The sequence below is a fragment of the Mytilus californianus genome, unplaced genomic scaffold, assembly GCF_021869535.1.
Source record: "Mytilus californianus isolate M0D057914Y unplaced genomic scaffold, xbMytCali1.0.p SCAF_4, whole genome shotgun sequence".
Lineage (NCBI taxonomy): Eukaryota > Metazoa > Mollusca > Bivalvia > Mytilida > Mytilidae > Mytilus > Mytilus californianus.
The window spans coordinates 18323171-18350962 of NW_026262690.1; the positions used below are offsets into that span (position 1 = coordinate 18323171).

Below are 27792 nucleotides of genomic sequence, written 5' to 3' on the forward strand. Positions count from 1 at the left end.
AAACTGACCACTTCAAACAAAATCAGTAAATAAATGTATTGTGACACTTTTGTAAACACCAAAGGTAATCAGGATCTTTTCTACTGCTGTTTTTGAGGGTTGATAAAAAAAATTTTGTATAATGTTCTTGTTAGACTCACCGTTTAATAAAGATTCACCAAACACCAGAAAATACAACACATTATTGACTCCTATCTCTTGGAAAATGGCCAGAACCTGAAATATAAAAAAAATACCAGAATAACAATAGCATGCATGATTCAAGGCTAAACATTTAAAGATGTCTAAATCTACTCTGACCTAGAACCTTAAACCATTGATTATTTGTAAAATTGGGTGTTGATGGATGGCAGATCTTTCATCGTTTTTCGTTAACATTTATTCACATCTCTCATAGATGGAATGATTTTCTCAATAATTCTATGTCATATACACCAAACAGTACTTACAGCCACTGGGTCTACAGCAACTATTATGGAACTAAATACAAGGCACTCAATCATTTCTATGCTAATATCACCCATCGCTCCACTATTAACCAAGCCATATAAAGTTGGACCTGCAAAGTGAACATCTTTTATAAAAAGGAATCTTTTTATTATAATAACAAATATAAGCACAAAAACCACAATGAACTGTCAACTCAAATGTTAACAGCAACAAATCATACATATCCCCTCTTACATCCTAGAAAATATCTGACAATCAATTATTACATGTCTTTTTTCACTATAGACTTTGGCATCATCCAATAATCTCATATCTTTCTAATGGCTCTAGCAAAGGTCCAATTTGGTTGCAGACTGATACCATTGCCAATATAAAGAAACATGTAATAATATATATATAATGACTATTTTGTTGTCAGATATGATTTTAAAAACATATTAACTTGCATGATGCACAAAAAATATTCCAGATTATTAAAAACAAAATTCAACAGATACATACCTATAAGGAAACAATTTAGCACAGTTCCCTGAAAGCACAAATAAGTTATACATTAAAACTGAGGCAAATATTTAACATAATAAAATTGTATAACATAATGCAAATTCCTTTACTAGGACACTTCTTTACTATTTATTGGTGAACAGACTTGTTTGTACTAGGACACTTCTTGATTATTTATTGGTGAACAGACTTGTTTGTACTAGGACACTTCTTGACTATTTATTGGTGAACAGACTTGTTTGTACTAGGACACTTCTTTACTATTTGTTGGTGAACAGACTTGTTTGTACTAGGACACTTCTTTACTATTTATTGGTGAACAGACTTGTTTGTACTAGGACACTTCTTGACTATTTGTTGGTGAACAGACTTGTTTGTACTAGGACACTTCTTGACTATTTATTGGTGAACAGACTTGTTTGTACTAGGACACTTCTTGACTATTTGTTGGTGAACAGACTTGTTTGTACTAGGACACTTCTTTACTATTTATTGGTGAACAGACTTGTTTGTACTAGGACACTTCTTGACTATTTATTGGTGAACAGACTTGTTTGTACTAGGACACTTCTTGACTATTTGTTGGTGAACAGACTTGTTTGTACTAGGACACTTCTTGACTATTTATTGGTGAACAGACTTGTTTGTACTAGGACACTTCTTGACTATTTGTTGGTGAACAGACTTGTTTGTACTAGGACACTTCTTGACTATTTATTGGTGAACAGACTTGTTTGTACTAGGACACTTCTTGACTATTTGTTGGTGAACAGACTTGTTTGTACTAGGACACTTCTTGACTATTTGTTGGTGAACAGACTTGTTTGTACTAGGACACTTCTTTACTATTTATTGGTGAACAGACTTGTTTGTACTAGGACACTTCTTGACTATTTGTTGGTGAACAGACTTGTTTGTACTAGGACACTTCTTGACTATTTATTGGTGAACAGACTTGTTTGTACTAGGACACTTCTTGACTATTTATTGGTGAACAGGCCTGTGTTTTACAACATATCTTACAACTAAAATACAACTGCATACCAAATACCATTGATTTATCATAAGTGGTTACCTTAAAACTGACCTAAACACAAACTTTAACATGTAACCTATGCATAAGTTTCAAACTCAATGAGCCAAGATGAGGGGGTGGGGTAATATAATCTTGATGGATACAAGACTTGCAAATGCTAAAACAACTGCATACCAAATATTATTGACTTACCATTAGTGCTCTATCTTAAACTGTCCTTATCACAACATTTAACATGTAAACTATGCAGAAGTTTCAAAGTAAATAGACCATGACTGAGGGGGCAAGGCAAAATTATTTTCCATGGAAATGAGATGTGCCAATGCTAATCCAACTGTATATCAAATATCATCGACCTACCACTACTGATTCCCAATTAACTGACCTAATCAAAAACCTAAAACATTGTTGACTCCGCTGCCATTGATAGAAACAGCATAACCAAGTCTCACTTTTTCCTCTTTGTGGAGGCAAGACCAAAACAATTATGCAAGTGTTTATAAAAATGTTTTTAAATTCAAAAGTCTTCGAGGCTTCATCCTTGGGTTAAGGCATTAGAGGTACCTAAAGTCACAACCATTGCTATATTTTAAGGTTATATTTAGCTAAGTTTCTAAAACTTATGTATTTGTATATATTGCCTTTACCTGAATAAATATTATTATTATTAATGGATCATGACATAGAGATAATTGAACATATTTTGCACACAAACAAATGAACAGATGCTAATGCAATAAGCTTTTTTAACTACTTATTTTGAAATTGACTTAATTATAAAATGGATGCATTCTTGCTAGTGCTGAAAAAGTAGCTCCTATTTATTGTTTTGTGGCAGCAGTAACAGGGGAGATCCCCAATGCTTTCAGACTTTCAACAACACGAATAAGCAAGAGTGGACACACTGTAATGTCTCGCCTGCTTAACTTATTACAATGGAATAATATATTGAAAGTCTTTCAAATCAAGGTCATCGCTAATTATAGAACCATAGAAATGGTAGTAAAAGTTTGCCTTAAAAATGTCAGATTTATTGTTAGCATGTTGGGTATCAGATCAGTATCAAAACCAAAATTTTGAGAAGGTGATGTATTATAGTAATTCATGCTTTATGTGTACATGAAACTATTTTCAAAAGAATTTCAAGTTATCTACACCTATTTCCTGATTTGGGATCTACTGTTGATTCCTTTATTTTTGTGGATTACTTCATTGAACATTTAAATTGGCTGTTCACCAGAACCCGTGAAATCCATATAAATTGGTATTCCACAAATAATAATGAATCCACAGTATTAGTGATCATGTGACTAGAACATCCTCAATATGCATTAAATTTGACGCTGGACATTAAATAGACATTTGTCATCAACATAACAATTAATGTTATATGAATAATAACCTTGCTTTGTAAAATGTACATGTACTAGTTCACACGGTTACTAAACAGTCAGCAGGACACATTATTCAGACTCCAAACTGACCAGTCTTTGCCCTAACTCCTTAATGCTGCATGCTTAGTAGAGAAGCAGCAAATATCAATTTTAAAGTCTTTGGTTTGACTCGGCCAGGGTTTGAACCCACGACCACCAGCACACTACTATGAGACCACCAAGGTGGTTCAATGGACATGTAAGAATAATATATCTTTGCAATCATATAACATAAAATTAATCAAAACTGTAATACTTCAAAGGAAATCTGTCTGTATGCTTTCCTTGTTTACTTACAATCCTCTATGGAGGTCATCGGATTACAAAACAAACAATGCAAGTTTTGTAGAGGACATGTAAAGATCATTTACATCATACACCAATTCATTATGCTTAGTGTTTTCTGCCAGGAAAATCTTAGAAATTTTGGCCTGTTAGAACCTTTTATTGGTTCTTACTGTCATGTTTCAGATAGGAGGAATCTAATTAGGACCATGCAAGGTACATTCTCACTAAATTTGATCCCATTTCTATCAATTGTTTTTTGAAAAAAAGCTCTTAATACAAATGAAGAATGGTGGATGGACTCTTAGTTATTATAAACTTTAATATATATCTGACAGACTGATCCTAGTAAGTATACCAATAAAAAGACTATAGACTGATGACATACTCACTATAACAGCATAGATAAGGACAGTCCCAACATTGTCAAAAAACGTTCTGTCATGTAAGCTCCATGCTGATTCTAAAATAATCCTGGAAAACATAACAGATACAATACATTCAATAACACTTCCCATACTGTCATGTAAACTCCATGCTGATTCTAAAATAATCCTCACAGTCTTTATACAAGAATTTGTTCCAAACAGGCAGTCCAGTTTTTAAAGAGATGACAACGATTTTACACTCTTTGCTGGTTGTGTTTTTTTATCTGTTCTTTACTATATACTTTTTCTTAGTTTGATATCATTTGTAGGGCACTATTTTTTGTGGATTTTGTTGGTACAGATGAACCATAAATTCAAGTATTTAACAAAATACAACTTTCCTAAAAGGCTTGTATGAAAATGTTGCTATTAACTACAAAAAAAAATCAAGTATCAACAAATATAGAAGATGAAAATTGGTATTCAAAAACATATAGAGCAAAAAAAGATATTTAGTTTGTTGAACCCTGTGCTCTATGTTTCCTAGGCCCAGTTGTAGTTAAAATCAAGATAACTTTCATAATTTTTTCAACCTAAATGGGGTGTAAGTGACAGCACTTTGTTAAAAAAAACTTGACAAAAATCCTATCATTTCACTTTCTCACACTAATAAACTTGAAACATTTTTCATCTTAAAATAATGGACTTACAGTGACCTATAGTTTCTAACATCTACATCATTTGGTCTCTGGTGGATATATATAGTGGTCTCAGTGGCAATCATACCACATCTCCTTATTTTCATATTACTTAAGTAATTAATATTTTGGGCCAAATTGGGCCATAACTGCACCTACTAATTAGTCTTTTGAAATGACTTTTTATTAAAAGCCTTGAAGTTTTCTATTTGTATTGATAGTAACCTTTTTAGGTTGTCAGTTTGACTAGAAACATGTTTTGTAAAATGGAATAGGTCATTTAGGAACTTTTAAACCTTTAAAAACAAGTGAATCTGTGAGCTACTGCTCACTAATGATACCTCGCCCCACTAAAAGTATAAGGTAAACAGGAAGTTGTTGAGTGATGAATCTGAAAACGCATCACACGGTATAGCTGACTCATATAAACCCTGATACCAAATTTCAGAAATCTTTATAATGTAGTTCCTCATAAAGATGCGACGAAAAATGTTCATGGGATGGACAGACGGACTGATGGATGGACTGATGGACGGACGGATGGATGGACGGACGGACAGACAGAGGTAAAACAGTACACCCCCACTTTTTTTACTGTGGTAGGTATCACACATTTGCTAATCACTACAACACTTTGAAAGCCATCATATTAGTTGTGGCTAAAAAGCAGTCTCTAAATTCAGTTATGTAAATACTATGTTTATACTCAGATGTCATGTATAACTACCCTTCTACCAGATATAGACATATTAATTTACTTCTTGTATAACATTGAATAGTTAGTCAGAGTTTGAATCATGTGTACATATTGTTCTTACAACAAACTTGATGGATTGATACTGAAATTTTTCTTTAGATTTTTCTAATCCACTAATTAACACAACCTATCATGCTGGCATTATCTCAAACTTTATAACCTTCCATGGAAAACAATCTTTTTATCTTTACAAATATAGTCTATGCCTTGGGCCTGTATTTCCTGCTGACATATCATTTTTCAGAGAAGTACTACATGTATATTAAGTTTTAACTAATTCCTACTGAGCTATGAATGTCAACATTGATTTATACATGAATGAAATGCATATATTTAGCTGCGCTCAAATGCTATAAAACAGATTAAGGACAAATCCAACAGATAACCAGACTGATAGCTGTTAATATAGAACCAATTTAGCTTTAGATGCAAATTTTATAGCATGACTTTACTAAGCTGATATCGCTAAAATTGTCATCAGTTATGTCAATGAAACTGCCATAATTTTTTTTTAAAGTACCCTAAAAGTGAAAACATTTTATAAATGAATCAAATCTTTTCTGTTGCTATTTATATTCAAAATATTTTTTAATGAAGTCAAGGAAGAAGGAAATATATATTTTCTACGTCAACTTTGTTTTTTTCCTAAATATGTCAACTGTGGAAAACTTGCTATGGCAAACCGAACAAATCTGTCCAAAATCCATCTATAGAGGTGCACAATTATACATTATGTGTAGTCATAGTGAAAATTCTGACCCACAAATACACAGGACAAAAACAATATGTCTCACAAAACAATTCATGAATGTGCTTGGCCATCCTGATTAATTATAGCGTAATCATGCCTTAGCTTTTTGTATAGATGATCCGTTTTAATGATGATGAAAAGAAATAATAAAATACTCCACAGTGCGCAGCTTGATACTAACGCAGAGGTCGAACCCTGAACAGTTGGGGCAAGTATGGACACAACATTCAAGCTTGATACAGCTCTGAATTTGGATTGTGATTATATATTTGACACAGCATAGGTTTCTGACACAGAATGAATGTGGTCTAAGAACTTAAAAATTTGAATTGGACATTTACCTATTATGGTCCAATATCCAAAATCTCAATACATGGTGAAATTCAGTATATCAAAGAATCAAATTTTTGATGAAATCAAACAAAGTTTCATTTTGGACCCTTTGGTCCTCAATTTGGACCATTTGATAACAGGGCACAAAATCCAAAATCTAAATACACGGCTAGATTCAATGTATCAAAGAGACCCAAGAATTCAAGACTTTGAATTAAACCCCATTGAAATTGGTCAAGAAACAAGCAATTTATACAAAGTATTAGAAAAGCATTGTTTTTGGCCCCTTTTTCCTAAATGGTTAGGGCCATAGTCCCCAAAATCAATCAATGGAACCTTGTGGTACAATTTCATGGAGATCCATTGACTTATACTCAAGTTATTGTCTGGAAACCAAATGACTTCATACATACCACGACAACGGCCACAAAAATTTTGCGGTTGTATAAAAATACTATCATTTATGCCATGCTTTCATTTTATAGTTTATGAAGTAGTAGTTGTGACATGTATATTTTCTCACCAAATAAAATCTTCTTTCAATTTTGCTACCTTAAACATATGTAATCATATTCCATTAAAAGAAGGAAAATAGTTAACACAAATATTATTCTCTCCTGTTTTTTTCTATTTTAAACAATAAGCATAATTATAAATTACATAAACTTTTAACAATTCTTGCTATATTTTAACTGGGACTATTATACTAAGTATAATAGTCCCAGATTTTAATTAATCTATAATATGAGAAAGGTGTAAAAGAGAATTGACTTACGGTGGTAAGAGATACAGAAAAAACAACTCTGAACTCATCCCTGGCATATCATCAGGATTGGTAAAGTTCCTGAAATAAATGACAATATCTCAGTGAATGTCAAAATTTTGTGCCGAAAAACAAAAACTTACTTAACTGAATAAGCTCATATTACCCCAAGCACCAACTAGTTTCTACAAGGTTCCTGCTATCAAGGCAGTAAAATAACATAGCTGTCCTCATCTGAAGAGGTTTTACCCATCAAAGAAATGTGCTGGTAATCAAACTCATCCACTATGGAGAGGGCTTACATAGGCTTTGCCTGTTGCCCAATCCAATTCAATTTATTTGAATAAAATACTGTTTAAACTAAACTCATCCAAGTAGTTCATGACTGTTACTGTACTTAATCCCATGCTACAATTGTTGTATAAGGGCAAAGACTTCTAAAAGGAATCAATTGATAGTTTCAGACATTAAGGCATTTTTGTAGATCTGATATTGTTGAAAATTTCTGCTGTTTACAGTTTCTGTCCACCTTCAAAAGTTTCAATAATAGACAGAGGCACTAAAACATGGGAAAAATCACCATTTAAGGGTATTAATTTGTGTATCAAGAAGGAAACAATAAAAATTCAGAATCTGGCTAAAATTTAGCAAAACTAAGAAACTATAACAAAATACATTCCACAGACATAATAATACTTACTTTAAAATTGCACCAACAATAATTCCAAGAATTATCAACAAACTGAAGAAAAAAAAAAGAAAAAGATTAGATTAGTTACAAAATTTAGCTAAATTGCCCTCTACTGTATAAATGATTGAATAAATTGTGTTTCACAATGTGTCATCGTGGTTCCATTATGTCAAAATATGGTAAACGTCCCTGAACTCCAATGCAAATGGTCAAATCAAAATGACAGTCTAATGTGGGCAAATACCCATTTATATAAAAACAATCATACCAAGTTTGAGACCTTACTGTCAGATGGTCTCAGGAGTAACATTTACAATGTGACACTATTACAATACTTAAAAATAAAAGTCAAAGTCAAGTAACTCCTGTATATTTATCATAATGGCTGTACAATATGGCTAACTACACATAATGGCAACCAATCCTACCAATAGATATAGGAAGATGTGGTATGAGTGCCAATGAGACAACTCTCCATCCAAGTTACAATTTATAAAAGTAAACCATTATAGGTCAAGGTACGGCCTTCAACACGGAGCATTGGCTCACACCGAACAGCAAGCTATAAAGGGCCCCAAAAAATTACTAGTGTAAAACCATTCAAATGGAAGAACCAACGGTCTAATCTATATAAAAACGAGAAACGAGAAACATGTATGAACTACATAAACAGACGACAACTACTGTAATCAGATTCCTGACTTAGGACAGGTGCAAACATTTGCAGCAGGATTAAACGTTTTAATGGTACCAAACCTTCTCCCTTTTCTGAAACAATAGTATCAAGTATACGAGCATTCTGTCAAATAGTCTCAGTGGAGTTACATTCACAAGGTGTTGTTGTAAGAATACTAAAAAAAAAAAATTCAAATTCCGTTTTCTCATGTAAAGATGATCAAATCAAAATGACAGTATAACATGGTCAACTAAATTGGATGGCAAACAATCCTACCCAGTATAAGAGCTTTCTGTAAACTGTCTCAGAGGAGTTGCTTTCAAAAGTGATAATGTTATAATACTTCCAAAAATAGTCAAAGTCCCATAACTCCTATAAAAATGGCAAAATTGAAATGACAGTAAAAATGGGCAACTACACACAACCGCAAATAATCCTACTAAGTATGGGACTGTTTTCTGAAATATGGTCCCAGAGGAGTTTACAGCGACATATGGAAGAATGGAATGTGGGATAGGGTTGTACACAAAAGTCATTCATATTTTGGAAGCTAGTACAGTTTGTGGACAAGAGTCATTCATATTTAGGACCCCAGTATGCAATATTTGGACAAAAGTTATTCATATTTTGATGCCAAGCACAAAATATGAGGACAAATGTCATTTTTATTTTGGAGCGTACAGTATGTTTACAAAAGTCTTTCATACTTAGGAACCAGGTGCAGTTTCTGGACAAAAGTCAATCATAATTTAGGAACCCAGTATACAATATGAGGACGAAAGTCATTCATAATTGTTTACCAAGTACAAAGTAAGTGGACAATTTAATACAAAGCTTGTATTGTCAAAAGTCATTGCATCTAGGAACCAAGTACACAGTATAAAGAAATAAATGAAGAATGTGTCTGATTCCCCTGCTTGCATATACTGTTATAAAGGGATATAACTAGACAACTTGATCTGTGTTTTATGGTAATAAGCATTGTGTATACGCTTCATATCATTTATGTCAGGCAAACTGAAGTTAGAGAACGAAAACAAATTTTGGGATGTACATACAGACATATGCACGGACAAGGGTAACACTTAATGCCCCCTTTGTCTAGCTGCGGTGGCATAAAAAGTGATTCATATCTAGGAACCTATATCTAGTATGTTGACAAAAGTCATTTATACTTTGGAACCCACATTGTAACACAGCTTGTATTTGTCAGATGTCATTCATATTTTGGAACCAAATACATAGCTAGCATTTGTCAAAAGTCATTTGTAATTAGGAACCCAGTACACAGTATGTGGTCAAAAGTAATTTTCGACAGCATTTCAAATAACTATCCCACATTATTTCTTTTCTTCTTCAGTCTGTGTATATGTATCTGTGCAATATCAGTGATTAAGCCAACACTGATACAAATGAGAGTACTGACGGCAAAGGAACAATCATAATTAACAAAAATTAATATATTGTAACTAAATACAAAGACAGAGTACTCAACATACTACACAGTTACCAAATTGGTCATGTGATCTCCATATAAAGAAATTTAGAAAATGATGCCAAAGCAATCACAAATTTGACACCTTAATCAATATGATATCCTTTTTCTAATCCAAATATATTTTTGCATCAGTGCCTGGAGTATTGAATCTAATTCTCTCACTTCCTTTAATGAACTAATCTCAGAGAAGCGGCTATGTGACACTTACATTAATACAACTATGTAACACTGACATATATATATAGCAACATGACCAATAATGGTTCTGGACCTGAGTCCCTGCTTGTAATTGATTTAGGTAACATATGTGTACTGAAGCTTATCTGATGAAGATGATTTTATAAACTATGTTCAATTGGACATGGATAGAGTACTTTTATTGATGTAATTAGTGTTATGTTAAGGGATGCAAAGGTTTGAATATAACAATTTACTTAGCCTAACAATTATTATATTTCTGAAAAGGTTTGATGAAGAATCTTATTATGTAAAGATAATGCACATATAGGATTTCATCAGCAGCAACCAGAAAATTTATTTCTCCTCTTAAAAAATTATGACACATAATCAAATTATCAGCAAACAGGAAGTGTCTGCACGGAAGATGTAAAAATTGCTTACACACTATAAAATTTTTGGCTTCCACAGAAGTCAAGAAAAGTTTTACGAAAATTTTCTGTGTACGCAATGACTACAAAACTATTGGCATGCAGGAAGTAGCTGCATGGCAGATCTTAAAGTGCTTACACACTGTAACTCAACATTATAAAGCTGAAGACCATATAAAATCATTACCTGTCTTTAATGAAAGTTTTCTACCAAAGGTTTTTCAGATAGACAGATAGCTATAGATGGAATGACCAATTTATAGGGTCAAGCGATTACTAGACCTGCTTTTGCCATTGTTGATGCAGGTTATAACATTGATCAGGCATAACAGTATAATCACACCACAAGGTCATTGAAGTCAAACTCTGTACTTTTAGGGAAACCTACTGTAATGAAAGCTTGGAGGAAATAATTTTACTGTTGATATCTTGTAGAGAGATCTAGATTCATAGGATTTCCATCAACTTCAAAGAAGCCAACACATCTATTGTTGTTGTTATGATAAACCTAGGGGACATTTGAAGTAACTGTGTACCTTAAAGTTTGGTCACAGAAGCAATACACAAAAGTCATATTAGCCCCATGTTGATATATATATTGTCTTTGTTACACTTCAGCTTTTGGATATGACCTTGAGTTAAAGTCATGATGCACTTTGGGTTAGGGGAACAATGGATAAAGTGTAACTATAATCCAAGCAGACAGAACATATTTTGGCTTGGAAACTATGGTAATAAATGAACAACTTTGATCTTGACCTTCAGATATAACCATGTGTTGAAATGACATATCCCTAGAAATTAAACACCATTCGACATCTTGATATTGAAATCAGTAGTTTATATTGGATACTTTTTCTTTTTGTTTTCAACCTTAAATCCAACTTGCTAATCCGTATGAAATTATGAGGCGTATTACGCCTGGAAATAAGGCGTAAACCAGGCGTAAGTAGTAGTTACGTGTCTAGATCCAGGCGTAAGGGAGCAGGAAACGTAAATTTGTAGTCCTTACGGGCGTAGAAAAAAGTGGTAAACCTGGCGTAAATTGAAATAAGGAAGGCGTAAATTTTCTTACGGGCGTAAAACTGTTGGTATGGCGTAAATCATAATACCCATAATGCTTTGTTTAAAGGATCATGGGAATTTTTTTCCAAAATTTGGCTCTTTGGTTTTAGTTTGCAAGAGTTGGACTTAATGCAGCTTCATACATTCAGGGATAATTAGCTTGTTTTGTGCTTTTTGGAAGAATTTGGAAATATGGAATCAAATTGATTAATAAAAATTGTGAAAAAAACGGAAAGTAATACATGGTAAATAATAATTATGTGAGTATATTACCTAAGTTATTAAGTTAAAAGTTATAACAGTAATTTTGAAATCCCAAAACCTTTATCCTTGGATAATAACATTAAAATCTTTTACATGAAGTTAAATTGCAGTATTATCATTCATATTTTAAAGGACATTAATTTATAAAAAACTTAGTTAATCAAAATGCAGAAGTTTTATTTCAAGAAAAATTAATTGTCATAATTCTTATTTAAACTTAAACTTATTTAAGCCAGTGTCTGTCTGAAATGTCTTTATTTATATATTAAGCTTCTTCAATGGTTAATATTTCCAGTTTTATGTCAAATAATGATAAATTAAAGCAACAGTACAGAAGTTTGCATTAAATACACAAAAGTACACAGCTAGGGTACTACACTGATTTGAAATAAGTGTAGTATTATGTAAGGATATTACGCCTGGTTTATTTATTAACCAGGCGTACTCATTTGCATTTTACGCCTGGTTTTCTCTGGACCAGGCGTACTCATTTAAATATTACGCCTAATTTTACGCCTGGTTTCCGCCTCAGTTACGCTTGGTTTCCGCCTGGTTTACGCCTGGTTGACGCCTGGACATGCATTCCTTAAACACTGCAATGACGCCCGGTTAAAGTATGATTTTTACGCCTGGTTTCCGTGTCATATACGGGCATCACAGTTCGTACAGGATTTCATCAGGACATTAATATTTTTAGACTATAAAATTCCCTTCATATAAATTATATAGATTACTAGGAAGTTATTTAGTCCAGAGAGGCCTATAAAGAAACCTACTTATTATACCACTGGTACCAATGTAAACAGAATTTGGTTTGTTCAACATCAAATCAGTGCAAATAATCCATAAACAGTTTCTGTCTGCCATAACAAAATATACTGGTTCATATTCAGTTATGTTGACAAAAACTATTTTTCATAGGACAATTATTAATGGTACAATTTCATTTCCATACAGAAACAGTTCATCTTAGTCTAGACTGAATATAAATTTCACATTTATTTCATATCTGACTGGTGCTGTACATTCTTGATATGGTTTCTGAACCCCATTAACTCTTTTGAGAAACCTATTTTTATTTTTTTCTCATTTTTGTGATATTATGAGAAGTTCAGCAAGTTTATTTGCAGGATATTGGGTATAAATTTCTCATTTAGACTGCATAACATAAATTGTAATTCAATATACTGAAGAATTGAGTATTTTTTAATTTTTTGTAATATATACTGAAGCCAGTATAACCAGTGGGAAGCTTTTAATTCTCATTATAGCTACTGACTACATATAATGACTTATTCATTATTTCTCCATAAAAACTTAAGTGTCAAATACTAATTTATATGTAAAATAATACAGGTAAACCTTTGATCTTAGGTATTCATAATAAGGCACTGTTATTTTATTAATCTAAAACTGAATATTCTCTAAATGCAGATTCTTCAAAATTTACATTGAAACTGCATCAAAGCTGCATTTATTTTAAGTCTTATTAATTTTTTTTGCATATAAATGGAGACTATTGTTACCTTTGGTGTACCTTATATCTAGACCACACAGCATCTTACTTCTAAAGTCACCTTGTATGCATCTAATACCTAAACCAGTAATAGGTACTTATGGTATTTAATATAAATAAAAGAAGAATGTGTCTATGGGACACAGATGGCCCAGCTTGTAAATATGCAAGGTCAATGTACTAATTCATACCTATTGACGTTTTGTTTTCTATGAAACTTAACGACATTAGTTTCTGTATGTTGTCATTAGAGATTACTCAGGGATTTGAGTGCTCTCATTGTTCAATAACAAACAGTAATGGGGTAACTCTAGAACAGTGAAATATGCCACCCAAATTTGAACTTGATCTGTGTTTGATGGTAATAAGCATTTTATATAAGTCTCAGAACATTTTGTTGTGGCAAAGTAAAGTAAGTGTGTGGAAATTCACCAATTTTTCAATTTATAAAGGGACATAACTCAAGAACTGTGAAAGTCACACAACCCAAATTTGAACTTGATCTGTGTGTGGATGTAATAAGCATTGTATGAGGAAAAGTGATTTAACACTAATGTATGCAGCACTTCTTTCAATTTAAAATGTCATAAATAATAATGACTTCAGACAAAAATATATATAAGTAAATGGGGAATGTGTCCATGGGACACAGATTATGCCCCCGCTTCCATATCTAATAGTTATAAAGGGATATAACTGAAGAACGGTAAAAGTGATGCTACCCTAATTTGTACTTGATCTGAGTTTGTGGTAATAAGTATTGTGTATATATAAGTTTCATAACATTTGGTTGAGGCAAACTAAACTTAGAGAACGGAAACGAAAAATTCAGCAATTTTTATGTTTATAAAGGGGCATAACTCAAGAACTGTAAAAGTGACACCACCCAATTTCAATCTTAATCTGTATTCTGTGGTAATAAGCATTGTGTATAAGTTTCATAACATTTGGTTGAGGCAAACTAAAGTTAGTGAACGGATACGAAAAAATTCAGCAATTTTTATGCTTATATAAAGGGGCATAACTCAAGAACAGTGAAAGTGACACCACCCAATTTCAAACTTGATCTGTATTATGTGATAATAAGCATTGTGTATAAGTTTCATAATATTTGGTTGAGGCAAACTAAAGTTAGAGAACGGAAACGAAAAATTCAGCAATTTTTATGTTGATAAAGGGGCATAACTCAAGAATGGTACAAGTTACGCCACCAATTTTCAAACTCGATCTGTGTTTTGTGGTAATAAGCATTGTGTATAAGTTTCATAACATTTGGTTGAGGCAAACTAAAGTTAGAGAACGGAATCCAGCTTTGGGACATACAGACGGAGAAGGATAAAACTTAATGCCCCCTCCGCTGCGGTGGGGGGCATAAAAAACATTTTTAAAAATCCAAAGATGTAGTAAGAAGAAGAAATGTTTGAGGTTGAATGTTTAGAATGTTTACTAAGAATAAATTTTATTTGTATTAAATCTATATCAGTTATCATTTTGCTTTTGATCTAGAAAGTTGTTATAACTTAAAAGAATCCAAAACATGTACAAGAATTCAGAGGTAAACTTCTTTTGTTCTTTAGACTGAAATGTTTATTACTGTGCTTAATCAGAAGGTTTAGTCCTTTCCTAATATCAGCTGATTAAAAAAGTTTTACCCAATTGCAGTTTGAAACACCTCTAGAAGATCAACTGCTAAAGCATCTAAACTGCAATTGGGTGAAATAATTATAGCAGTTGGTATTGCAAAAGGACAAAGCCTTAAGATTAAGCACAGTAATTGTAGGTCTTATTTAAATTATAAAACAATTTGATTAAATTCCAGATCATGTACGACGCTTCGATTACAAGGAAACACTCTGTTTTACAATCAATTACAAGGAAACGCTAAGTTCTACTATCGATTACAAGGAAACACTCAGTTCTACTATTGATTACAAGGAAACACTCAGTTTTACTATCGATTACAAGGAAACATTCAGTTCTACTATCGATTACAAGGAAACACTCAGTTTTACTATAATCTGTTTAAAACAATTTTTGGGATCCTCTGGATTTATCATAATAATATACACCTTTAAAAATTTGTAGGCAGGAATTTCAATGGAGTTTGTAATAATTACCACAACATAAAGTTAAATGGAGTGTTGTCAGATCTTTGTAAGCAAATCATCTGTATTTTAATCAAATTGATTATAAAAAGTCCTAGAACTCAGAATCAACAAATCAGAAAGACATCAAAATCAGATAGGGAAGTGTGAATGTTGTCATATGTTACGTCATTCAGTGATAGTTTACTTGACAGATGAAGAATTGTCTCTCCCCTATGGTAATATGTTACTTCATTCAGTGATAGTTTACCAGACAGATGAAGAATTGTCTCTCCCCTATGGTCATATGTTATGTCATTCAGTGATAGTTTATCTGACAGATGAAGAATTGTCTCTCCCCTATGGTCATATGTTATGTCATTCAGTGATAGTTTATCTGACAGATGAAGAATTGTCTCTCCCCTATGGTCATATGTTACGTCATTCAGTGAAAGTTTACCTGACAGATGAAGAATTGTCTCTCCCCTATGGTCATGTGTTATGTCATTCAGAGATAGTTTATCTGACCAATGAAGAATTGTCTCTCCCCTATGGTCATATGTTACGTCATTCAGTGATAGTTTACCTGACAGATGAAGAATTGTCTCTCCCCTATGGTCATATGTTACGTCATTCAGTGATAGTTAATCTGACCGATGAAGAATTGTCTCTCCCCTATGGTCATATGTTACGTCATTCAGTGATAGTTTACCTGACAGATGAAGAATTGTCTCTATCTCCTATGGTCATATTTTATGTCATTCAGTGATAGTTTATCTGACCGATGAAGAATTGTCTCTCCCCTATGGTCATATGTTATGTCATTCAGTGATAGTTTATCTGACAGATGAAGAATTGTCTCTCCCCTATGGTCATATGTTATGTCATTCAGTGATAGTTTATCTGACAGATGAGGAATTGTCTCTCCCCTATGGTCATATGGTATGTCATTCAGTGATAGTTTATCTGACAGATGAAGAATTGTCTCTCCCCTATGGTCATATTTATGACAAAACAAGCCAATTGGAAACAACTGATATGCAATCTGCTATTTCCTAATTAAGTCATATACTTTGATTACCTTGCAGTCTTGGAATTTTCACAAGTTTTTTCTACTTCCAATGGCCATAATTAGGCCAAAACAAATCAATTGAACAAATCTCATTTGCTGGTGGTAACTTTTCATGAACTATTTGGTCAGTATCTTCAAGGCTGTTGGTGTTGAATTTGGTCATCCAAAGTAAGACAATTAGAACCAAACCCAAAATTTTACAACTTTATACAAAATATCAGTAAGATATATTTACTAAGACAGCCCTTTAATTTCTGCTCCCATGTTTTCTGACTAGTTAAGGAAGACATGTAGGTCTAGGATGATATATAGAATCATCAGATTAGAAACAAAACATCCCTTAATGATTGGTCAAGATTGGTTTCAGTGACATTTGCATGAAAATAGATTAAAAAAACCTCCCAATGACCCTTTTGATAAGGTTAACTAAAAGGAAGCAAGGAGCTTAGAAAATACATAAGAATAGATTTCACTGTTAATGGCAAATCAAATTACTGCAGTTTTTTTAATCAGTGTAGATAATTCTTTTATATTACCAATTCTTTTTTTTATTACCACATAAACATTCCTAACAAGCAAGATAAACTTTCTCTGAAACAACATAAAATTGTTAAAATTAAAGAAATACACAGCAGTTGAATGTTTTTATGTTGATTTTATTTGTTCTCCTGAATTATAGATTAAAAAGTAACAAGAAGTATGCTGTAATTGTCAAATAAGGTTTCATGTTAATCAATACCAGACAAGATAATATAGTGCTGTGATTCTTATTACCAACCAGAAAGTCTTTTTTTATAATCTTATAACAGTGAAATCATAACATCCTATAATACAGATGGCAAAAGCCTAACAAACTTTAATTCTAAGCCATTCATTAATTCGTTTTTGGTATTTAACACCACTTTCATCAATATTGGCTATATCGTGATGATCAGTTTTACTGATGAAGGAAGCCAGAGTGCTTGATGAGAACCAGACCCTTCAGCTGGAAAACTGACAATCCTAGTCAATACAGTCATATGAACCTGCAACATGTGGTGTTGGAAATCACAACATCAGTGTTGACAGGCTTGTGATATAGTTGAACCTCTTAGACCATTTCGCCACAGAGGCCCCTTAATTAAATTGGTCTTAATGATGGTGTTTAACTCTAATCTTAATTGACTGGGATTGTCAGTTTTCCTACAAAAATTGCTGGTTCTCTCCAGGCACTTCGGCTTCCACCACCAATAAAAACTGACCAGCAGAAAATAGCCAATAGCGCTGAAAGTGACGTTAAACACCAATCAATCAATCTAAATAAAAAACTATTACAATTTATGTATAGTGATCTTTTAAAGGGTGTTGGTATTCCTGGAAAGTAATGAACACCTACCATGATTCTGGTACTCTTGATGACAGAAAATCAGCATGGTGAAAACCTGAAATAATAAAAGTATATCTCAAAACATAACTTTTCATTTTATATAAAAACAAAGATTTTTTTTATCAACTGAATCATTACAAAAATAAACAGTAGATTTCAAATCAAAATTAATATCAAGCTATTTAGCTGAGGAACTAATACCGTTACATACAGTAGTATCTATATCAAGTCCATCTGACTGTGGAACTATATAAAAATAAGAAGATGTGATATGATTGCCAAAGGGACAATTATCCACCAGAGACCAAATGACATAAATATAAGCAACTATTGATCATGGCCTTCAATGATGAGCTATGCATACTATCATAGATATAAGATGTGGTATGAGTGCCAATGAGACAACTCTACATCCAAGTCACAATTTGTAAAAGTAAACCATCTATATTTGAGCAAACTATAACTGTTCACTAAGCAAAACTCAATGGACAGGACCATCTGCATACAACAATCTAATATTGTGTTAAGTTTAAAATATAAACTGTGCAACAGGAGCTGTTATAACAAATCTTAGGACGGATATTAAAATGAGTCAAAATTTGTATGGTCAAAGGAATAGAATATTGTAAAAACAAGGAATTATTTGAATCTGGAATAATTTTGAAATCTGGATAATTGATAAGAAATGTATGATGAAAACTAGTCTAACTAAAGAGGGTTAGCCATACTTTCATGGCTAAGGTTAATGTTACTTTAACTGATATTTCAGAATGAACTAACTAACCTCCCTTAGCCAAACATGCATGGTTAACCCTCCTAAATTGGGTTAGTTATCATCATACATTAATTTCTTATCAATTTTCCAAAATTCATCATTATTCCAGGTTCAAATAATTCCTTGTTTAAAGAGAAAAAAATTATCATTGCAACATAAATGTCACAAAAATTTCTTACATGGTCATAACATTTAAGAATATGATATATATTCAATAAATAGGAAGTTATGTCATAGCCATGAATGTGAATTATTATATCATATGTACCCCTTAAACAAGATCAACGTCATAGCCATGAATGTGAATTATCATATCATATGTACCCCTTAAACAAGATCAATGTCATAGCCATGAATGTGAATTATTATATCATATGTACCCCTTAAACAAGATCAACATCATAGCCATGAATGTGAATTATCATATCATATGTACCCCTTAAACAAGATCAACGTCATAGCCATGAATGTGAATTATCATATCATATGTACCCCTTAAACAAGATCAATGTCATAGCCATGAATGTGAATTATTATATCATATGTACCCCTTAAACAAGATCAATGTCATAGCCATGAATGTCAATTACTATATCATATGTACCCCTTAAACAAGATCAATGTCAAAGCCATGAATGTCAATTACTATATCATATGTACCCCATAAACAAGATCAATGTCATAGCCATGAATGTGAATTATTATATCATATGTATCCCTTAAACAAGATCAATGTCATAGCCATGAATGTCAATTACTATATCATATGTACCCCTTAAACAAGATCAATGTCATAGCCATGAATGTGAATTATTATATCATATGTACCCCTTAAACAAGATCAATGTCATAGCCATGAATGTGAATTCTCATATCATATGTACCCCTTAAACAAGATCAATGTCATAGCCATGAATGTCAATTACTCTATCATATGTACCCCTTAAACAAGATCAATGTCATAGCCATGCATGTGAATTATTATATCATATGTATCCCTTAAACAAGATCAATGTCATAGCCATGAATGTGAATTATCATATCTTATGTACCCCTTAAACAAGATCAAAGTCATAGCCATGAATGTGAATTCTCATATCATATGTACCCCTTAAACAAGATCAATGTCATAGCCATGAATGTCAATTACTCTATCATATGTACCCCTTAAACAAGATCAATGTCATAGCCATGCATGTGAATTATTATATCATATGTATCCCTTAAACAAGATCAATGTCATAGCCATGAATGTGAATTATCATATCTTATGTACCCCTTAAACAAGATCAATGTCATAGCCATGAATGTGAATTCTCATATCATATGTACCCCTTAAACAAGATCAATGTCATAGCCATGAATGTCAATTACTCTATCATATGTACCCCTTAAACAAGATCAATGTCATAGCCATGCATGTGAATTATTATATCATATGTACCCCATAAACAAGATCAATGTCATAGCCATGAATGTGAATTATCATATCTTATGTACCCCTTAAACAAGATCAAAGTCATAGCCATGAAAGTCAATTACTATATCATATGTACCCCTTAAACAAGATCAACGTCATAGCCATGAATGTGAATTATTATACATGTATCATATGTACCCCTTAAACAAGATCAATGTCATAGCCATGAATGTCAATTACTATATCATATGTACCCCTTAAACAAGATCAATGTCATTGCCATGAGTGTCAATTACTATATCATATGTACCCCTTAAACAAGATCAATGTCATAGCCATGAATGTGAATTACTATATCATATGTACCCCCTTAAACAAGATCAATGTCATAGCCATGAATGTGAATCATTATATCATATGTACCCCTTAAACAAGATCAAAGTCATAGCCATGAATGTGAATTATTATATCATATGTACCCCTTAAACAAGATCAATGTCATAGCCATGAATGTGAATTATCATATCTTATGTACCCCTTAAACAAGATCAAAGTCATAGCCATGAATGTCAATTACTACATCATATGTACCCCTTAAACAAGATCAATGTCATAGCCATGAATGTCAATTACTATATCATATGTACCCCTTAAACAAGATCAATGTCATAGCCATGAATGTCAATTACTATATCATATGTACCCCTTAAACAAGATCAACGTCATAGCCATGAATGTGAATTATTATATCACATGTACCCCTTAAACAAGATCAATGTCATAGCCATGAATGTGAATCACTATATCATATGTACCCCTTAAACAAGATCAATGTTTTATAAGCTTATCCTCAGGTAGTGTTTTACAGCTGTATAGTTTCATCAATATTCATCCAGCTGTTTAGGAGGAGCTGTGCTTATATTACCACATGTTTGCAAGAAGTAATTAAATTCAATTATCTCCCTTTTATCACTTAGGTCCAGAATTATATTAGTTTCATCTATATGGTTGAATACTAAATACTCCCAAATTAACTCTGTTCTAAGGATTAAGTGTATTTAGAAATTGAAATAAAAATATCATTAACATAAACATTGTTATTCTTCAGAGAAATATATGCATTTGTCATATGAATTACTGAAGGCAAATTGGTGTCAAACTATAAAATTTGTCTTGCAAATTCCCCCAAGAACAGCTTAGAAAAGCGATATCTGTTACTACAGAATTTTTTCATAAATATTTATGTATTGTAAATATGAACTTTTAACTTTTTCCTTTCCTGGTGGTGCTAAAATACTTATACTTTGGTTATTAATGCAAATAAATCTACGTCTGTCTAATCTATTACTGCATAAATAGGTTTTTCTGTAAGCCTGATTATTTCACTTTTATTGTATTGTGAATAAATTGTTCTGAATTTGATATAGGAGGCTTGAAATAAAATTCATGCTATGGAAATTGTAGAAGTGAGATAAGAAAACATTCTCATTACATCCTATTACCAAGCATATCTGAACAGAAAACGTTCTGATTACATCCTATTACCAAGCACATCTGAACAAGATATCAATTTTCCTTTTGTCTATGGAGTACACTTGATATTTCTACTGAAGAGCAATAAATTTGACGGATTAAGAGCTATACTACTGTTCGACAAACATAAACAGCCAAGGGTTTTAATAGTGACAAATAACACTTTTAAGACTGAAGTTTATATTTCAAATTACAGAGGGCATTTCATTTGGCATATGTATCAAAAGGAAAACAGAGTATATGTCAATGTGGGCTAATGTGTAATTGATATATATAGCAACTCTAAAACATTTCTAAAGAAGAAAACACATCCAGAAGCAAACTACAAAGTGTATTTAAACAATAAACAAGTGTCTATACCATATGTCAAGCTCTAAAAAGCTCTGAGCTAGGCTAGAAAAGTGGTGAATAAAGTTGACAAATTAAAGACCAGCAAAGATCTGCTATCAACATCTAATGCTTTGAAGAGAAGAATCAGTAATATATTAGACAACCACAGACAAGCTTCTTCAGTTAGGATAGGTACAATTTAATAATTGACCTAAATAACTGTCAAATTTCAATTTTTTTGTGAATAGTAGTCCTAGGAAAGGAATCTTCTAGTATTTCTGACTGCAAGTATTTATAATGTTTTGTCATGTTCATCATAGTTTCAAGATGATACATGGTCATTCAAAGCTAGGTTGTAATAATGTAGTCAAAGACAATAGAAAATATTACATGTGCTTCCCTTTATAAAATGTATGTACAGGATACAAACATTAAACATTGTTGGTGATAAAAACATTGGTTCCATAGTGGCATTTAATACTGTGGATTCATTTTTAAATTTCGTGGGTACCAATTTTTTTTTGGATTGAGTAAAACTTGGATTTTCATGGATATTTGATTTCGTGGTTTTGCCAATTGCTGCATATAAAACTAGAGAAAAATTCTTGATTATTTAAATTCGTGGTTCTCCTGTACCCTTGAAAATTGGTGTCCCACCAAAAATAATGAATCAACAGTAAATCAGTAGGTGTAAGGACAATGGCAAAGTTATGCACATGTATTTAGACTATGGCAATGCTACTCACATGTGTTAAGCCTATGACAAAGTTATTAACATGTGTTGAGACTATGGCAAATTTACCCACATGTGTTAGGACTATGACAAAGTTATCTATATATATATATATATATACAAGTCTAAATTGAAAACAACGTTCAAACCTATGATTGCGTTGGATAAAAACCGCAATTTTTACACGTGTGCATGCAAAAACAAATTTTTTGTTAGAGGGGTCTAAATACAGCACAAACATTTTTCAAAAGACCAAAAAAGTGAAAAAGTATATTTTAACAAAACGCATTTGACTAACAGGTCGAACAACAAATGTTCTTAAACCCTGCTGACTGCCATTGGCCATTGCCAAATAAACGGATCACAAGGTGTAATAAATGGATCTTAATTAAAAATTTAATACCAAACAGAAAACAATAAACTTGCGGCAAAGATGGTATACCGCAAACAAAGGTGCAAAGATTTTTGTACACCATATCCGGATTTCGACAATTAATGTCTCTTCAGTGATGTTAGGATATATATATATATAATGTAGAAAGTCTTATAACAACAACACTGGAGGGACTGCTGCAGAAAATTTATTGATCGACATGTTTCGGTGCCTAGGGCACCGTCATCAGGATACAAATAATACATTGAACATACTTAAGTGTACAATCGGGTTGTCTTGTGACAACGTCATAGTATAGTAGTTGTTATGAAAGGGAAGTAATAGTGAAAGTATAAATAGAAAATGTATATAAATAGATTGTCAACATGAAAATGAAAGTAAATTAAAATTGTTTGTATATCAACTCTGTGTTATTATTGTCTCAGCTAAAAATGTTATAAATAGAATGTACAAACACATGTCTGTCCCATAGTTCTTCCGGTAGCTCATCTAAACATATGGTTTCATCACTGCTGCTTGTTGTCAGGTCTATGTAGTCTTCCTGAGTAAGGTCCATGACATAACCGTAATCGTTTGTTATGTATTGCGGAGTGTTATTTAAAGAAGAGTCGGAATCCGACAGGTACAGGTCTTGTTCCAAATCACTTGTTGAGGGTTTTTTCGGTTTTAAGGTGGATGATTGGTGATACTCATACGGTGATTTAGCTGGTATTGTCCTGAATGTAGGTGTTTTCCCGTTCCATTCTTTTTTCTGTACGGCTTCAAATGGTGGTCTCCATTTTTCTATTGCTTTGGCCATTTCACGAGGATTTTGTTAGAAGCTATTATAATCTTCTCTGGCTTTATCTGGGTGTTTTGATTTAAGGTGTGTTACGGCATTTGATTTTCTAGTGAAGGTTGCAACACAATGTTTGCATTCAAACATTGTTGCGACTGGTTCGTGGCGTTCCTTATGGTGTCTTCGTAAAGTAGAAATACTGCAGAAAGTTTTCGGGCATTTTTTGCAATTAAATCGTCTTGTGAAAGTTCCTGTAGTTTCTTTTCTTTTGGTAATCTTCGTATTAGCCATATCGTCTGTTAAGGCCCCAGGGTTTGGTGCTTCCAAATTTATGTATAAGAGCTTCTTCCGTTCTTAGTCTGACGTTTATGTTTTGTTCTGTGGTTGTTATGCCTGTTATGGTGACGTCGTGTTTATTGTGACCATTTGAGGTGAAGTGTTTCGAGACTGGTTTTGTATTATTCTCAGTGTTGATGTCCTGTAGATGTCCCCTGAATCTTTCTTTTAGGCTATTTCCCGTTTGACCAATGTATTGTTTTTTGCATTGTTTGCATTCTATTAAATACACCACACTTTCTGTGTTGCATGTAATTTCGTGTTTAATATCTATTTGGTAACTGTTTACGGTACTTTTTGCACTTTCTGCGGTTTTCATTAATCTACAGAGATAGCAATTCAAAAAATGCCCGAAAACTTTCTGCAGTATTTCTACTTTACGAAGACACCATAAGGAACGCCACGAACCAGTCGCAACAATGTTTGAATGCAAACATTGTGTTGCAACCTTCACTAGAAAATCAAATGCCGTAACACACCTTAAATCAAAACACCCAGATAAAGCCAGAGAAGATTATAATAGCTTCTAACAAAATCCTCGTGAAATGGCCAAAGCAATAGAAAAATGGAGACCACCATTTGAAGCCGTACAGAAAAAAGAATGGAACGGGAAAACACCTACATTCAGGACAATACCAGCTAAATCACCGTATGAGTATCACCAATCATCCACCTTAAAACCGAAAAAACCCTCAACAAGTGATTTGGAACAAGACCTGTACCTGTCGGATTCCGACTCTTCTTTAAATAACACTCCGCAATACATAACAAACGATTACGGTTATGTCATGGACCTTACTCAGGAAGACTACATAGACCTGACAACAAGCAGCAGTGATGAAACCATATGTTTAGATGAGCTACCGGAAGAACTATGGGACAGACATGTGTTTGTACATTCTATTTATAACATTTTTAGCTGAGACAATAATAACACAGAGTTGATATACAAACAATTTTAATTTACTTTCATTTTCATGTTGACAATCTATTTATATACATTTTCTATTTATACTTTCACTATTACTTCCCTTTCATAACAACTACTATACTATGACGTTGTCACAAGACAACCCGATTGTACACTTAAGTATGTTCAATGTATTATTTGTATCCTGATGACGGTGCCCTAGGCACCGAAACATGTCGATCAATAAATTTTCTGCAGCAGTCCCTCCAGTGTTGTTGTTATAAGACTTTCTACATTATTGTGTTTCATCATAACGACCCTGCATACCCGAGGTATCCACTTCAGGGACTCTAACTCACTACAGACTCACCAGGCGTTGGTTCACTTTCGTTTGTAAAAATATATATATATAAGTTACCCATATGTGTTAAGACAAAGGTAAAGATATCTATGTTAAGAAAAAGAACCAGGAAATACTACATTCTTCTTTCTGAAAAAGAATTCTAAACAATCTACATTATATACTTGCCTAACTTGGATATTCCTGCAGCAAACAGAAAGACCGTAATCAACAATGGCTGTGCCACATGGTCGTAATTTATACTGAATAAATGTATTCCATGTCCAGCCCCATGTCCTGTGTGTGAGTCCTTGTGTCCTGTTTTGTTTCCATGCTCATGACTTTTGTTGTCATGTGACGTTTGATTATGAGGATCATAAACCATGTGACCGTTAGACTTTGTATCATTGTTTTGATTGAGTGTTGTGTGGACAACTGAGGTGGCAGCATGGTCATAACACAGTAGTATCAAAAGACAAAACCCTTTCATACTTCTTCCTCACAAACAATCAAAATTTGTAAAGATTTTTATGACATTGTTCTGGCATCCAATCAAAGTAAGCAAATGGTTTGTAACATGTAATAATCTCTTCCATTTAACATCAATCAGAATGTAATCTGATGAAGATGGCAATTCTGGGTAGAAGAGTTACATTATCTTCTGTTAAATTCAGGTGTTTGACCTTCGATATTACTTTTCTTGACATTCAGGAAGCATCAAACTACTAATATGCTGGTTCCATTTAAGTTATTGTGTCAGTAATTAGTGACACAAACTAAAATAGACTCTGTCAGTAAGCATATGTTTCGTGGTATAAACTGTGAGGTTTTCTGTGGAAATTATTTCATCCTCTTCTATAAACATCCTGAAAAAAAAATTAAAGTAATCTAATAGAATGAATATATATAGAACATACATTTTATCAAAGTTCTCAATACATTTTAGAAATCTAATCTTGAGAAGAAGACATTAATATTTTTGAAATACTAGGTCAAATTTATAATACTGTCTGTGTCACCCCACTACACGTTTTAAGATCTGTATTTAAAAGTTATTTAAGCATTATCATTTCAGACTATAAAGACACAATTTTTTTTTCTTATTCAACAACAAATTGCACTCTGGCTGTTAACAATGTTCTTCACTTCATAAAGACACAATAATATCTAATAGTAAACAATGCAAGTCATTTTGATTTCCAATTAATGAAATTGATTTGCAACTATAATAAAGTATAACAGATAAGCTATAACAGTTTCACAAAATGTATCCTGAACTTCTAAACATAAATCCAACAATGCAGAAATGATCAAAAAGTCATCAAAACGAATATTGCACCGTACATATCTTCAATATAACTGCACTCCACGTAAATTACGAATACTTAAATTACACAATGTGTCAATCAAAAGAACAAAAATAAAGGTAATAATGATCGGAAGTGACTATGTGCTGATACTGATATCTGACATTGCTAGACCGTCTAATTGTATGTCTGATAATTACAAAAATCAGCTTCCACCACATTTCTATTCCAGGAATTCATTCTACAATTTGTCACAAAAACTTGAAGATCAATTTTAGTAAAACATCCCACTTCTGTATACTCATTAACACTTATTTCAGGTAGTACAAATCACAACTTAAAGTAATAAGTCATACCAATCAAACGCACCTTCATAGTATTAGCTATCTTGTTCTGTACTTTTCCAAATGAGTTGACGCAATATCGAATGTCATTTAGTTTTTGTCTGTAGATTAATTTCCCTACGCTTTGTATAATATTTTACAAAAAAACATTCACCTTTTGTATTGTTTGAACAATTACAAATAATTGATTTTTTTTTACATATAAAAAAAGAAAGAAACTTCCGTGTATCAAACAAAGGCTTCTCAATATCTACTTAATCTTCAAAAATTCAAAACACAAGGAAATAATAAGTTAAATAATTGTATGTTAAAGAACAGTAGAGAACATTTTTTTCGATTAAAAGGAGTTTAATAAAATATAGTAATGCTTAATG

General features: G+C 32.6%; 1 protein-coding gene across 2 annotated transcripts in view; it reads right to left on the reverse strand.

The window, feature by feature from the left end:
• The window catches only part of LOC127737603 (Na(+)/H(+) exchanger beta-like), a 127211-nt gene that overhangs the window by 39650 nt on the left and 59769 nt on the right, over positions 1 to 27792 (reverse strand). The window contains exons 4-11 of one of the 2 annotated variants that reach the window (XM_052248443.1): positions 25957 to 26633; positions 18228 to 18273; positions 8079 to 8120; positions 7391 to 7459; positions 4101 to 4182; positions 952 to 979; positions 450 to 559; positions 141 to 216 (exon numbers count right to left, since the gene is read on the reverse strand). In XM_052248443.1, coding sequence (XP_052104403.1) covers positions 141 to 216; positions 450 to 559; positions 952 to 979; positions 4101 to 4182; positions 7391 to 7459; positions 8079 to 8120; positions 18228 to 18273; positions 25957 to 26257 — 754 coding nt within the window. In that variant the 5' untranslated portion in view covers positions 26258 to 26633. Of the gene's footprint in view, positions 1 to 140; positions 217 to 449; positions 560 to 951; positions 980 to 4096; positions 4183 to 7390; positions 7460 to 8078; positions 8121 to 18227; positions 18274 to 25956; positions 26634 to 27792 lie in introns of those variants that run through there. The other variant, XM_052248442.1, reaches the window with a different exon arrangement.